Source organism: Myotis lucifugus, unplaced genomic scaffold (assembly GCF_000147115.1).
Source record: "Myotis lucifugus unplaced genomic scaffold, Myoluc2.0 scaffold_292, whole genome shotgun sequence".
NCBI lineage: Eukaryota > Metazoa > Chordata > Mammalia > Chiroptera > Vespertilionidae > Myotis > Myotis lucifugus.
In genome coordinates this window covers 843103-859553 of record NW_005871340.1, presented here as the reverse complement: position 1 = coordinate 859553, position 16451 = coordinate 843103, and the positions used below count along the sequence as shown (strand labels likewise).

The window sequence follows — 16451 nt, the reverse complement described above, 5'->3', positions numbered from 1 at the left end:
CACGGACTCCGGCCTTCCGCGTCCGGCGCGAATGGCTGAGCCCCACTGGCCGGGATTGGCTGGACCCGGGGCCAAGCACTGATTGGCTGGACCTAAGGCCAAGCCTTGATTGGCTGGACCCGAGGCCCAGCCCTGATTGGCTGCTGGAGGCCGACGCTTCCCTTTCTCCTCCCCTGTTGGTCGTGCCACCTGAGCGGCACAGCAGTCCGGTAGGATGAGCCCCAGGAAAGTGACTGGCCTGCGGCTACACCGAGATTGTGGGAGGGGCAGGGGGCGGACCGTCCCCTCGGAAGCTTAGTCTGGTCTCTTCGTTGGGCTTCAGGAAAGAGAATAGAAATGAGCGCTGACGTGGCTAGATTTTCCTAAGCCATGACAGCACCTGTCAGCATCTGCCTAGGTCGAGGTGACGTTCGACCACTGACGGGGATAATAAGGCAAAGAAATCCTTGGCCATTTCAATATTTTAAATTTTTGTTACGTAAACCCTATAGCAATCCACTAGGGGGCATGGGGCTCAATATTGCACATCGGGTCTTTTTAAAAAATATATATGTTTATTTCAGAGAGGAAGGGAGAAAGAAACATCAATGATGAGAATCAATGATCAGCTGCCTCCTGCATGCCCCACACTGGGGATTGAGCCGGCAACCCGGGCATGTGCCCTGACTGGGAATCGAACCCTAACCTGATTGATAGGTCAACGCTCAACCACTGAGCCACACTGCCTGGGCACATCTGTGTCTTTTGATGACAAAGCCCAACACTACAAATCCCATGAAAGCTGAATTTGCTACAAATAAAAGTGCCCTTTAAAATGGACTATGTACACTGGCTGAAGTAAAAAATTTTAATTTTATAAGCCTATATTTTACAGTATGCACATTTCACATAACCCCTAGAATTTATGTAGGTCAGGGGCCAAATGCCTTTTCTGTAAGGAGCCAGAGTGCAGTTCAGTTTTTGTGGGCCATACATTGTCTCAAATACTCAACTCTGCAGTCCTAGCATGCAAAACCCAAAGGAACGGATGTCTGTGTCCCAACAAAACTTATGGCCACTTAAATTTGAGTTTCATATAATTTTCATGTCACAAAATAACATTCTATTTTTCCTTCATAGACCAAAAATAGGCAGGAAGCCAGATTTAGCCCAGGAGGCATAGTTTGTCATCTTTGATCTAAGCAAACACAAAATATCCCTTCTTTTCCAAAGAAATATCTTTGAGGATAAGGAACATGCATATGTTTGTGGGGAAAAGGTTCAGGATATCCCCAAAGCAGCCACAAGCTAGACATTTATCACCGTATCTCTAAAATACACATTTTAATGTTTATTTTAGGACATTTTTGTTAGCATTAATGAAAAGTATTCAATTACTAAAATACACCTCTGTCTCAAATTTTTGAATAAAACTAATAACACGGGGTAATGCTGTGTTCCCAGTAACAAAGCTGTTTTGAGAACGGGAAACGATGATCCATTTTAGTATAAGGCAGGATTGAAATCAGCATCTTTTCTTTTTGGTTCTGTGACACACATGCTTGAGTGCAACAAAATCTCTCAGCTGTCCCAACTTCCTAGCAATTAAGAGTTTCTTTCTCTCTCGTCCAGTGATTCTTAGTCTCTCAAGCCTCCAGCATGTTCTATGTCAGTTTTTTCTGTTGATGGCACATTGCAGTAGAGTCCCAAGTCACAGCCAACAGTCAAGGTGAGACCCCTTGAGTATTGGGCTCACTGACTCAGCCTTTACTTCTCATGTTCCACTCCATCTCAAACAACACAAATGCACATGAACATAGAACCCATGGCCTCCTATCATAGGAACATGGACATCAGTTTCAATCGCAGGATGCCTCCAATTTGAATACTTGGTCAAAAAGAACCCGTTGAGCCCAACCAGCATGGCTCAGCGGTTGAATGTCGACCCTTGAACCAGGAGGTCATGGTTAGATTCCCAGTCAGGGCACATACCTGGGTTGCGGGCTCCATCCCATGTGGGGCATGCAGGAGGCAGCAGGTCAATGATGCTCTCTCATCATTGGTGTTTCTCTCTCTCTCTCCCTCTCCCTTCCTCTCTGAAATCAATTTTTTTTTTTTAAAAGAAGCTGTTGCACTTTGTTTCCCATTATATTCATACTGGCGCTTTAGTTTTAGAATCTCATTTGGGATTTTCTAAAAGCAGGTCTTCCTACAAGCCTAGTAAATGCACAAGGTTTCATTTTTTCTATTTTGCCAAATGTAGCATTCAACTGGATCTTTCCAATTTTTTATAAAATGATGAAACACAGCTAAAGATGGATCCAGTCCTTGCTAGCATATTAATACAAGATTTTGTTCAAAAGTCTGCCCCATCTATTCTGTCTCAAAGATTACCACCAACTCTGGCACCACCACATGTTCTAAGGCTCTCAAACAGTACTAAATTCATTATTTCTAGTGGAATGAGTAAATTGGCTTAGCCTTCCGCCCCCCCCCCACCCCCGTAGCAAAATTTAAGTCTCTCACATCCATTGTATATATTTCTTCCCACAAGTAGGAAAGAACTTTGCTTTCCCCAGCACAAATATTGTGAAATGTTCAAACTCAAAACCACTGCAAAAAAAAAAAAAAAAAAAGACAGCAAGTTTGTTTTAACTTTTTATTAAAATGCTTAGGATACAGACTGACTTTCTTTTGTAAATGACTGCTTTACTTTTCCTGAAATAGGACCTATATGCGCTCTGATAAAACAGAATGAAAAGTCTCAATTCATGGGAGTTCCTGCCCAAAGCTCAGATCCTCACTGTTAGAGCCACGCTCCTCACAGCTGCTTCTTTCTGCTGTTACTACTGGAACAGTGTTGTATGGGGGGGCAACACACAGACGGGTGCCACTTGGCTTTTCGACCCCCCCTTTCTCCAGTGGCCAAAATAAACCACTTTCACAAAGAGCTGCCCTGCACAGAATCCATAGTTTTCTAGCTTGCTACAAAGTGAGTAGGGGAGAAGGAAAAAAAACAAGAAAACTAACACTGAAGCGATCATACTCTCATGTCTCTGGATGGAGAAGGATAGATTACCTTTAGCCAAAGTAAATTAAAAGTATGCAAGTTAATTCACCATTAGCTAGATTTGTTCACTTAAGGCTTTAACCCCTTTCCAAACCAACAACTGTCTTAATCCAGCTATGCTTGCTCATAAACGAAAGTCATGCTCATTCCAGACTTATACTCCACTGGGCCTCCGCATTTGGTACCTGGCAGTGAAAAAGTATGTTTTCCTAATAGTATTGAAGACATCGTTAACAAGAAATCCAACTGAAGAACAATACTCACTCACCCCAAAAATATGTTATCCACACTTTCCCTACCCTCTTATTGTAAGCAAGAATCCACTGAATTCAATCATCTGCATATCGGCATCATCATCACAATTTTTCAATTTTGAGGAAACTACCTCTAACTTTTCATTAAAGGAAAAATGAATGAAGATATTCTCCCATTTTAAGACCACCTCCCATCCTGTCATCTTTTACTGCAAGGGTAGAAAACTGGTTAAGATCAAGAAAACCCAATTTCACCCATGGCATTAAGAAATGGAAAGCTATAAACACCGTCCTCATCACACTGCTGGGGATGTGGCGGCTTCTGTACTGAGTGCTTGCTGACAGTAAGTGATGCTGGCTCAGAAGGGAAAGCTCTACACGAAGTTCTTGAATTCGAGTTTCCCCAGCTTATTTCTGGAATGGAGAAAGGCAATGTCATAAAAATAAAATTCTGGAAAAGATGTTAACCTTTAAACATCCTTAAACACCAAAAAAATTGATAACTGATTTAAAAGAAAAAAAAAAAGCTCATGAAAAGCCCAGAGACCAAATGCTGCAAGTGGAAAATTTATAGTCCACTGAGTAAATCCTTCCCAGATTCAACCAAATGCTATAATACCAGATTTTTAAGTTCTCAAATCACAAAATTAAGAGCCCTAACCTGTGTCCTATGTGACTCTCCTATTCAGAAAAATTCCCCTAAAATCTGTGCAAAAGTAACTGACACACTTGCAGTACAGGACAACATGGGAGATGGTCTCAACTCTATTTTGAGGCAAAAGTCACTTGCTATAACTGGGGAAAAAAAAAGTGCTACAAAGAGAAATGAAACCACAATTCCAAGCGGAGACTGGCTGAAATTTGTAACTTTATAGGTAATGATAGTAACAATGACCCACTGTATAATGACCTCCCCTGCCGTGAACAATCTGCTATGCACTCCGTGAGGCGGAAGAGCCCCAGCTTGCCACAGTGGGACCCTGCAACTGCGAGGCCAGGCCTGCCCTTTTCCGGTTCTCTGTGCCAAGGTGATGCCACCTACTCCAGGCAGTTAGGCAGGGAGTTTCTTCCACCAACTGCTAACTCAACAGGAGTGAGTTCACTTGACTGAGCTCTGGCCTCCAACATGTACCTCTGTATAATTTTAGGAAGTATCTAAATGCCATTCACTAGATTAAAAAAAAAAAAAAGGAATAGAAAACTCTGGACCAAGTAAATTGTAAACTCAAAAAGTTAGAAGGGAAACCAATGACATAAACAACACTTTCTTTAAAAAATAGAATTGCTTTCTTTTGAAATCAACCTCAGTGGTGAGACGTGTTTTTCTGTTCAGGTGCCCCATGATGGCGCACAGCTTTTCCCGGCAAATCCTGCCAGCTTCCAAGTCCTGGGATGCTGACCTGCACCAGCACATGGGGCAGCGTGACCTCCCGACAGTGTGAAGAGCACATGTCACCACTGGGAGAAGAGAGAGCTGACAGAGACTCTTGGCTTCTCAACGCCAGACATGGTTGTGGAGAGCTTTCCTTGTTCTATTAGAAAAGTTCATGAGGAGGTTGTGAATAGGATCAGTCCAGAGAAGTAAAACTCTTTTATTTTCACTGTCCATACATCAGTCAATATACTGGGAGAGCCAGCGGAAGCCCTCGCCGTAGCCTTGCCTCTTGAGCACACTGCACATGAACACTTCCATGGGGCGGGCGTTCAGCTCCTTCAGGGTCACATTTCCCTAAGGGAGGCAAAGTCAAGAAAGGCCTGTTAGCACCTTCCTGGTGCAAAGTTTGAAAGGGTGATCACAAAAATCACTTTCCCCATTCCTCAAAAGCAACTCTAAGGAGAGATTATTTTAAAAAGTGTGGTCCAGGCCATACAAATGACTTCCTCAGGGCTTCATACTTTCAGGATAGAGGAAGCAGCACAGTCCTCCTCCCAGCATCTCCCTAAGAAGTGCATTTGCTTTGAACACACCAACATTCACTGGCCAGCTATGGCAGCAAACCAAGAAAAAGGCCACTGGGACCCACAGAACCAGCATGCTCTTTGATGGACAAAAGAAGTCTGGGACTTTTTAGAAATATTCTCATTAATGCAAACATTCAGAAAGATACACTAATAACAGGTTATACTGAAGAAATTAAGAATTCGTGTGTGTAATTCTCATGCAAGAGAGGGAAACTAAACAAATTAGAGAAAGCATTTCTGGAAAGAAATAGGTAACCAAGGGGCAAAAGAACCATCTAAAAAAGTAAAAAAATCATTACAGATTCCAGAAAAGAAAAATTTAAATGTTAAATATGCCAAAATCCTGAGCTGAAAGGGCCAGGATTCATGCTCAATTATAGTTGATTTAAATTTTCTCTCTCAAGCATACTTTTCTTCTTTAAACTGGAGACAACATGATCTACTGATCTAGACCTGGGTCCTGCTCCTGCTTTCATTACTGACTTGCTGTGTGAACCTGAACAAACCACTGTCAGAGTTTCATCTTCAGAATGAGATAACAGCCCAAGAATCCAGTGCTTTGAATTCAATGCTTAGACAGTGATATAGATAAATGAACACTCTTCTTCATAACCTGAAATCTCCAGTTAAAAAAAAAATTGTTTTCTGGCTTTAAAAGGTTCTTTCAAATGAGATTTCTAAGAACTGAATTTGAAAGATAGCAAAAAAATTCTTGCCCTAACTGGTTTGGCTCAGTGGATAGAGCGTTAGCCTGTGGACTCAAGGGTCCCAGATTTGATTCCGGTCAAGGGCATGTTGGTTGCGGGCACATCCCCAGTAGAGATGTGCAGGAGGCAGCCTATCAATGTTTCTAACTCTCTATCCCTCTCCCTTCCTCTGTAAAAAATCAATATATTTTTTTTAAAAAAATTCTTAAAATATTAAGTTTGCCATTTGTACCATTTCCTTCATTCTCATGTATCACATTACAAAATAGTTTAAAAAAAAAAGAACATGTTCCAGCCTTCATTGTCTACAAATTACCTGTAATGCAACAAATCCTAAGCCCAGTTAAACTTTAGAAAAACAAGTAAATTCTACATAGCAAAGCTGTGAATTCCCTTTATATGTCCTCTAAAGATTTTTCTCTTACCTTCCCTGTGGTCTGTCCATAAAGCCCAAATATCTCACGGAGTTTTTCTTCACTAATTGCATCTGCTCTGTCAATTTTGTTACCCAAGATAAGGATTGGCACATTGGATATTGTTTCATCAGTCATTAAAGCCTGGAGACAAGATAAAAAAGAGTGAGGATCCAGAAAAGCCACCAGATAATGAAAATCACTTTGACTTTCATTTGTCTAAAAGGTAGCAAATGTAAAGTGAAAATCTAATCATCTTGACACTTGAGTGATTAACTCAAAGTTTATTCTGGACATTATCTACAACACTCTTAATATTAGGTAAAAAGCCCCTAAAAATACTTTGACATTAGGCAAAAATCCCCCAATGGCTTCAAAACAATGGCAACTTAAGGCTGTGTCTGTTTATAAGGAGCAGAACTGCCCCAACCGTAGCTCTGAGTTAAGTCACTCACACACAGACCATCCTTGGGGTATCCACTGAGCAGTCCTAGAAGCATGAATGCTCTGGCTATCGAGGCTCTAAAATGACAACAGGAACTCCCCAGGTATTCACTGATTGCCCAATGTGTGCAAAACATACTGACGGATACAAAAGGGAGGGTAAGACACGGCCCCCTAGCCAAGAAATCCTCACTCTATGTTCACACATCTGTCAACAAAGCAAGGCAAGTGCATGATTAAGTGTCACAACGAATGGGGACAGACTATAAATACTGAAAGGCAATCAGGGAAATGAAATGCTGATGTGGGCTTGAGGAAAGTCTTAGCAAGGATGTAGAACCTAAACCAGGCTCTGAAGGAGGGACAGGAGCCCTAGCTGGTTTGGCTCAGTGAAGGAGGGACAGGACTAGAATAGGTGAAAAAGAGGAAGAAGAATATAAGCAATGGCTTTACAGTAGGAAAAGAATTCAGGAAGCTTTATGGAGTAGCATCTGGCTGGATTAACACATTTATGTTGATATGCAGTGACAGAGTAAACAGGATGGCAAGGGATAACCAACATTATGGTGCCAGTCTGAGAGGTTAACTGCAGTAGACTCTAAAGACCCCAAATCCAGAAGTTACAGAGAGAATCTATATACTTTTAGTGCAATGCATTCACAAACAGTATCTACCCGTAGAGCTCAGGTAAGAGATAATGATCTAGCCTAAGGTGGCAGCATATAATGAATAGTGCAGCAGGAATTTTGGAGTAAAGAGGTAAAGAGACTCAAGTTTAAATGATAATAGACAAAAGAGGAGTCTAAGCTGGCAGAGATTTCAAGAATGGGTGAACGGGTCTTGTACCTAGTGCAATGTGAGGGGACATCATTTATTAGAATTGCTTAACACACAATTCTCAGTACACCAGCTGGGTGTCCTACAATTCAACTCAATTCTACACTATCTACCTGGAGATAAGCATCAGATTTCACAAGTTAAGGGTTCAGTCCTACAAGACTCCCACACCGCTTCAGACACAAGTAGCAAGTCCAGGTTATCACTTGTACTGACCAACTGGATATAAATCAGAGGTTCCCATAACCCCCCTCTTTGGGTTTAATTTGTTAGAAATGACTCACAGAACTCAGAGAACCATGTTACTTACTGGATTATTGGTTGGCTATAAAAGGCCAGATAAAAGAGATGCATAGGGCAAGGTATGGGGAAAGGGCATGGAACATCCATGTCCTCGCCAGGTGTACCACTCTCCCCAAATCTCCAAGTGTTCACCAACCCAGAAGCTCTCTGGGTTTTTATAGAGGCTTTATTACATAGTCATGATTGATTAAATCCCTGGCCACTAGCAACTGATTCATCCTCCAGCCCCTCTCTCCTCCCTGGGAGTCAGGAGCTGGGGCTGAAAGTCTCCTGGCAACCAGCCTCATCCATTGGTGAGGTCTAAAATCTACCTCATTAACATAACTGAAGATATCTATGTGGCTCCCCTCACTTAGAAAATTCCAGGAACTGTATGCCAGGAACTATGGATAAAGATAAAATATATATGAGAAACATATCTGGTCATTCAGATGATAAAAATATATTTCTTATAAATCGCAATATTACACTGAGAGTCTAGTTCTTACTCAAAGAAAAAGCTAGGAAAGACTAGAGTTGAATGGATAAATGTGAACATGCTTTGACCATTTAAGTTCCAAGAAATGACAAAATCAGAGTAAGGAAGTCATTGATTCATGCCAACAAAGTGCCTATGTGTCCGATGTTTTGCTAGGTGCAAAGAAGTAAGACAAGGTCCCTACCATTTAAGTTCAAAGTCTGGTGGGAAAGACCAATAAAAACAACCCAGAAAAGACAACAGACACTAATGAGATGGAGAGTCTAATAATCTGAGAAGTAAAAGAAGGATTCCTAGAAGTGGTCATGCCTGAACTCTGAATGGTCTTCAAGGACATTTTCAAATTTACCAGCAAAAGGAGGTAGGGGGTCAGGTGAGAAAGCCAGGCAGGATAGCCACTTCTGTATTCTCGAGAAAGGGCAAATTGTTTGAGATGTAGTTCAAGGTAAGCAACAGAAAAGTAGCTAGTGAAACAAACAGAAGCATGCTCTTGAAAGAGTTTATGTGCTATGTAGATTTGTAGATTTTGTTTTGAAGATGATAGAGATCTATTAATGGCTATTAAGTAAGGCAATGATAAGTCTTGAGAAAGTTCCTTCTAGCATTATTACAGTATATGGCAGGGTGGTGGTGAAATCTACAGTAATTCACAGGGTTCTGGACTACATGTCCAGATAGACGGGGAGGAAGATCAATAGTTCCATTTCAGAACAGAACTGGTAGGATGAGTTGTCTAATAGGCAGCATTATGTATGAGGCTGGAGCTCAAGAAAGGTATAGTCCAAAGACATCCATCTGGAAGTCATTGTGGTAAATGAAGGAATGGGAGGAGCCCGGACCAGCCTAGAAGCAAGTCTAGACCCTGGGGAAAAACCAAGAATGTAAAGAGGAGTTTAAAGAGAGAATGGCAGTGCCAAGGAGTCAAGTAAGGGAAGGACTGCCCCATAGGCGGTTCTACATGACACAAGAGTATAGATTCGAGAAACGTACTTACAAATAAACTTGAGACATGTTCAAAAATTGCCAGGAACAAGAATGCAAAGGGACAGTTATAAATCAGAGAGAAAGAAGAGGCACAGGGCAAAGAAGGCAACGTTATAGAAATTGTCAAGCCAAGAAAATGCAATATTGAGAAAGGAGAAAACTTGAAGTGAGTCCTTAATAGTATCAAACCCTGCACGTTACCAAAACTGAAGACTGAGAACAGGCTATGACGGTCTGGCAAGTCATTCGGTGCAAAGGTGGGTAGGCACAACCTGAGAAAGCAGACTCAAAATGTAAAGAACTAATGCTAATCCCTTTTAAGGTATCACTATGCTAATACTTCATAAAGAGTGACCATATGTAGTATGTGAAAGGGAAAGGCATTAATTATGATGAGACAACAGGCATACACTGGGGAGTGTCCTGAGCAAATTGGACACCCTATGAGAGGTATAAGCAAAATTAATTTACTCAAGTGCAAGCTGAGTGTCCTTAGGACATTGAAAAGCAATGTTGTAGATTTTAAAACACTTTCTTTCCTAACTAGGACCTTTATCAAATGTTAACTGGAAAGTTTAAGTACAGGTACTACTGAGCTGTATTCCTTAAAAGAAATACAGGCCACGAGAGGAAAAAAATATCAACATACATTAAGTTCAACTTTGGATTCCATGAGGCGAGGATGATCTGCACAATCCACCAGAAAAACAATCCCATTAATTGCTGGGAGATAATTTTTCCAAACCCGACGTGCTAAAAAGACAAAGTTCGTAATTGCATCAATAAAAAATATCCATTTTGAAAATGAATGATCTATGAAATGGTCAAATCTTGGCCAGGTTTCAATAGCATTAAACTCCATATGATTTTCCAACTCTAGCCTTTATTAAAAGTCAGAACAGAAGGTATAAACTGATGGTCCATGAACTAAATGATTTTTAAAACTCAAAAACTAGGGGTTTTTGCATAATTTTCTCCAAAACTGCAACATCTGGCAACCCCATGCCCACCTACCCAGTGCCCCTTTGGATAAGGTCTGGGCTGTTGAGTTTGTCAAAGTTCCCACCATTCCTTACTGTCTTACACCCAGTTCATTTCACTCACTTAAATCACCTTCCTTGCCCCTGGAGCCATTTTAGTTTGCAGCCTCTGAGTTAAAATATCATGATGCCAATTACTTGTCCATACAACTTCAGTCCCAAGTTAGTTCCTAACCAACTATGTGTAAGTGTAGTGACACACTCATCCGCTCAGCCCTCAGGGAGACTGGGCTGACAGGTGGTTCAAGTTTCCAGGCCAATCACCTCGGTCTCCCCTATTCAACCCAGGGTGCTCATAATATTTTTTTACTTGCTTATGATATGAAGTGATAATGGTTTAGGAAGCAATGCTTTAATTATATTGTCATTTCTAAGCCATTCATTTCTAGTTCTTTCAATGGGATAATTAAGGAAGAATCTCTACATCAGTTAATTATGGTTGCCTCGGAAGAGGGGCTGGGAAGAAGTTTGGGGAAGCTTTCACTTTACTTTCCATATGTGTATGCTGATTGTATACTAAATTTGTTACATTGAGTCTAGACGACCTTTATAATAGTTATATATTTTTTTTAATAGTTAGATTTTTTAAGTTACATATAAATAAAGGAAACTTCCAAATGTACAGTATTTTAGTAACTTCTGTAAAATAGAGGCTAGGTTATTATGAAAAACTGTTTCTGTTAAGTAAATTTTCCTCAAACAAACCTATTTTCATGAACACATTTCCCTTCTTACTCTATCAAAACCTGAAAGCTAAATTATCACACCAAATAATACACAATTCCCACTTCAGGTGTCTAAAAGCGCCTACTGTTCTGCATTCTCTAAATGGCCTCAGTTCAGCTTATAACTATTACCTCGGAACTTAAATTTGTAAACAGTTACAAATCTTTTTTAAAAGAAGCAGAAAATACACCATATACCCCTTCAAACCCAAATGACAGTAATACAAGCTCATTGTAGGGAGAAAAAAGCCCTGGCCGGTGCTCAGTGGTTAGTGTGTTGGTCTGCATGTTGGTCTGAGTTTGATTCCCAGTCAAGGGCATGTACCTGGGTTACAGCCCAATTCCAGCCTGGGTTGAGGCGTATGCAGGAGGTAACTGATGGATGTCTCTCTCTCACACAGATGTGGGGTTTTTTTTCTCTCTCTCCCCCTCCCTTCCTTCCACTCTCTCCAAAAACCAATAGAAAAAATATATATCCTCAGGTAATGATTAGCCAAAAAAAACACAAACAAACCAAAAAACAAAAAACCCAAGATAATCTATAATCCTCCATCAAAACACATACACTGCTATTTTATATGATTGTGATCACACTACATATATGACTTGGTAGCATATAAATAATAAATAAATAAAATACATGTAATTATATGCTAACGAAATCACTGACTATAAAATTATTTGGATTGCTTCCCAGCCTTTTGGCTAATATTTTTTGGCTGAACAATTAAAGTTACCAATGTTCTATTTATTTATCTGTTTTGGTTAATCCTCACCCAAGGATATTTTTTTAAATATATTTTATTGATTTTTTACAGACAGGAAGGGTGAGGGATAGAGAGTTGGAAACATTGATGAGAAAGAAACATGGATCAGCTGCCTCCTGCACACCCCCCACTGGGGATGTGCCCGCAACCAAATTACATGCCCTTGACCGGAATTGAACCTGGGACCTTTCAGTCCGCAGACCAACGCTCTATCCACTGAGCCAAACCGGTTAGGGCAGGATATTTTTTCATTGCTTTTTAGAGAGTGTGGGAGAGAGGGAGGGAGGAGCAGAGAGAGAGAGAAAGGGAGAGAAAGGGGGAGAGAAAGAGAGAGAAACATCAAATGATTGTCTCACACACACACCCAGACAGGGGCCAAGGATCAAACCTGCAACCCAGGTACATGCCCTTGATCAGGAATCAAACCCATGCAAGAGGCAACCAATCGATGTTTCTCTCCCCCCCACCCCCTTCCTTCCACTCTCTCTAAAAATCAATAGAAAAATAACCTCAGGTGAAGATTAACAACAACAAAAAGACCATGATGGACTCACAAACGGTTAAAGAAAAGTAAGTATTAATATGTATTATATAGAGAATATGTATTATATAGAGAGGAAGACAAATCAATCTGAACAAAAGGTATAAAGCAGTGGAATTCTCTATCACTTTTGAAACTTTTCACAATTTGGAAATTACTTAAAAATAATAAGGGAATAAACCAACTTCATTAAAGTAACAAGATTTCAATCCTAAATGCAAGCAATTTAAAAGGTAAAAATGACAAACTGCTTTTAAAAAAAGACGGGAACAAAATGAACCATAAGTCAATACCATCTTTTCAGTGAATCATTTCTTACCTTGCTCATGCCCACCAAGGTCAAAAGTTGTAAAAGTCATTCCAGCAATTGTCAGCTCTTCTGATGCTGAAAAATTATCAAAAGAGAATAAACAAACTTCTCCATCCACACAAGGCCCAGCTATGAGTATTATAAGCCAATACAAAAGCAAAACTTAATAAAGCTTTCACCTTGTAAAGAAAAGAATACAAGTGTGAAAACATTCTTAAATTAGTTTTAGAAGCCAAGTTTCTTTTTCTCCAATGTGTCTCCTACTGCTTAGAAGTAGATATGAGAGATGTGTCCCGTTATAGGACTAGTGGGAATAGAGAGTGACCAAGTTCCAGAGGTTCAGATTTATAAAGTATGTGACCTGAGTGTGTCCTATAGGGAATTTTTTTTCAAGTGAGCTGTCTTTTGGGATCTTAGTTAAGAAAATAACTACATTGCCCAGCTGGTGTGGCTAAATGGTTGAGTGTCAATCCAGGAACCAAGAGGTCACCAGCTCGATTCTCGGTCAAGGCACATGCCCAGTAGGCAGCTGATCAATGATTCTCTCTCATTGATGTTTCTATCTCTTTATCCTTCTTCCTTCCTCTCTCTCTCTAAAATCAATAATAACATGTTTTTAAAAAGAAAGAAGAACTACTTAAATTGGGGATTCATCCTCCAACCTTGATATTGACCTTTAAATATCAAAAGGTCATCTGGTATTTTCAAACCTACTCGGATGTAATGTTGGAACATGTTGGCCCAATCTGTCATCTTTGAGCATGTGTAGAAGAGTGGTTTTGCCTGCATTGTCCAAACCCAAGAATACAAGTTTCCCAGATTTCTTGTAGAGTCCTAAAAGAGAAAAAAAAACTTTAACATTTTGTTCTCTACATATCAAAGGCTGCTTGTACTTAAATTGCTGGAGGAAATGCAGAAAGTTTGAAACCTATGATATATTTCAAGGAAATTGGCTTTACCTAGGAACTGGAGCACACTGCTGAAGCCATTGTAGATCCACTCAAAGATGAAAGACATTATTAATGCTTACTACCTGTATAAAATATGAAAACAGCAAACATTAGCTTTCCGAATGCCATATAGTTCTGGAAAAGTTAACTCTTACTCCCTGGCCCTGAAGCATGTTTACAGTCCCAAAAGAAAACAAAGGATTTTACACCCTGGAGGGAAGTCCCTACGGCAAGCACATCAATCTCACGGCCCACAACAAATATTTTTGTGCCCACCCAATATAACCATATGTAAGAAACATTTTAATAAAAATTTCATAACTTAATTTTTACAATATCCTGCTATACATAATTATTAATAACAAACTACAACGTTCACTAATGACTGATTTCTATAGTCGTGTTGCATTCATTTCCAGGCGCACCATTTCTCTCCACTAAGACCAGCAGCAAATATTTTAGCAGCCGATTGCCACTTCATTAGTCTGTACTGACTTGTTTGGTGTGCGCAACAGATAATATTTTGCTGTCGGAGAACAAAAAAAAAATAGGCTTATTTGCATTACATTTATTAATTTGTGCAGTTATTCAGTGTCTGGTAAGTTAATGTTCAAAAAAATTAATTTTTATTAAAATGTTCTATTATTTTATGTTAATGATTACTCATTTATTTCACCCCTTTGTATTCAGCATGTCTCTATCAAAATAAACCTACATTTCTATGAAAATTGAAGCTTTTGTTTTTGGCAGCCCACATAAACAACCTTATTTGGCCCGTGTTAGCCTTTGAGTTTGACATGCTTGCTCTGAGGTCTTCAAATCTGCACAAACTCCTGATTTTCTAACAGTTTTCAATCTACTAGTACAATATACTTTCCTCCTTCAGTGTTACTCACTCCTCCAGGAAGCTGCTCACTCCTATTCCCTAGATACACCATTGCTGTCTACCAGTTAACAAAACCTGCAGGAAATCAGTCCCATCAATTATCTGTATCAAAACTTCACATCAATTCATTAAGTAGAAAATGAGGGGGGGGGGGGGAAGGGCACATTAACCAGAATGAAAAGCATATTAACCCATCCTTGTAAACTGCTCTAAAAAACATAGTCAGGGCCCTGGCCAGGTAGTTCAGTTGGTTAGAGCATCATCCCAACATGCCAAGGTTGAAGGTTTGATCCCCCGTCAGGGCACATATAAGAAGCAACCAATGAATGCATAAGTAAGTGGAACAACTCTCTCAAATCAATAATTTTTTTTTAATTTCTTAAACACACACACACACACACACACACACACACACAAAACATAGTCACAATTTGCCCTGCTGCATTTATCAATGCTATCTCTTTTTTGTTTGTTTGGGGTTTTTTATCTTGTTTTCATTTTCTTTTCGCTATCTCTTCTTAAACAGTATTTGTTTAGCCTCTCTTGCAAATAAGTGTCTCAACTTACAAGAGATACGCCTATTTTGGAGAGCCATGTAGCAGTAAGAAGAGTATAAGTATGGATTTTCCTAAAATGAGAATACTCATTGAGGACACTGTGGTTCCCAGCCAAGAACATACCTTACTTAGTACTGATATTAACATCACTTTTCCTACTGTTTCCCACAGGCCTAGACAAAGCTACAAGGAGTTCTACATACATTGGTAATAAGCAAAAGGACCTCTGAGTGAAGTTAAGAGGACCTAGAGCCAATGGTAGGTGTTAAGGTTTCTCCCTAGTCAGCATTTCCTGGTCACACTGAACTTTTGCCTCAATATCACAGATTTGGTAAAGGGGAAGATTCCCCATTTTCACTCCTGTCCATCATCAAAAGCATGTGAACACAAGGCTTTATACTAGCTGTGACTAACTGCTTTCAAATAACATTTTCATGAAATTTATTTTATTTTATTTACTACTAACTTGTAAAAGGGTTACTCATAAAAACCTATCTATAGCCCTAGCGGGTTTGGTTCAGTGGATAGAGCGTCAGCCTGTAGACTCCATCCCCAGTAGGGGGCGTGCATGACACAGCCGATCAACGATTCTCTCTCATCATTGATGTTTCTATCTCTCTCTCCCTCTCCGTTCCTCTCTGAAATCAATAAAAAAAAATATTTCTAAAAAAAAGCACAATTAAAAAAAACACCCTATCTATATTCTTCAAAGAATGCTTGATGAAGAAATTGAAAAATTGAGATAACGTGTGTTAATTTTCTTTTTCATACAGTTACTGGTTTTTGTGTTTGTTATTTTAAAATGAAGCCGTGGCTTCACCTATAAACTGTAGGGACTGCTTAATGCTTATTTTCTATGGCTCTGGACATAAATGGCCAAATGAAGGGTGCGAGTGAGTCAGGGTGGAGACTGAAGGCAAAAACTAAATATAAAAAGATACTAAGGTTTTTTCCCTTTCATTCAGTACCCATCAATATATATTTTGGGCAAGAAAGAACCAAATTTAGGCAGGGTTAAAGTGAACAGTTTGGAAACGTGTCCTGCACGTTAAGAAGTCCAGTGACTTTACACACAAAGGTATTGTGCTTAGGCTCGCCCGGCAGTCAGTGAAGAACAATGTTGCACGTCTTCCTCGCTCCAAACGGGCGTCCTCCCTGGGGTGTCTGGCCCGTCTGGGTGAGGGGCTGAGGGCTTCGGAAAGGTGGCGACTGACTAAAGCTTCCACCGCGCCTCTTCTCTTCTC

At 40.0% G+C, this 16451-nt stretch overlaps 1 protein-coding gene across 2 annotated transcripts in view; it reads right to left on the bottom strand.

The window, feature by feature from the left end:
• Window positions 1–2624: 2624 nt before the first annotated feature.
• The window catches only part of SAR1A (secretion associated Ras related GTPase 1A), a 15905-nt gene continuing 2078 nt past the window's right edge, over window positions 2625–16451 (bottom strand). The window contains exons 2-7 of one of the 2 annotated variants that reach the window (XM_006099958.3): window positions 13774–13847; window positions 13529–13648; window positions 12824–12889; window positions 10081–10184; window positions 6398–6529; window positions 2625–5032 (exon numbers count right to left, since the gene is read on the bottom strand). In XM_006099958.3, coding sequence (XP_006100020.1) covers window positions 4916–5032; window positions 6398–6529; window positions 10081–10184; window positions 12824–12889; window positions 13529–13648; window positions 13774–13831 — 597 coding nt within the window. In that variant the 5' untranslated portion in view covers window positions 13832–13847 and the 3' untranslated portion in view covers window positions 2625–4915. The remainder of the gene's footprint in view (window positions 5033–6397; window positions 6530–10080; window positions 10185–12823; window positions 12890–13528; window positions 13649–13773; window positions 13848–16451) is intronic. The other variant, XM_023763598.1, reaches the window with a different exon arrangement.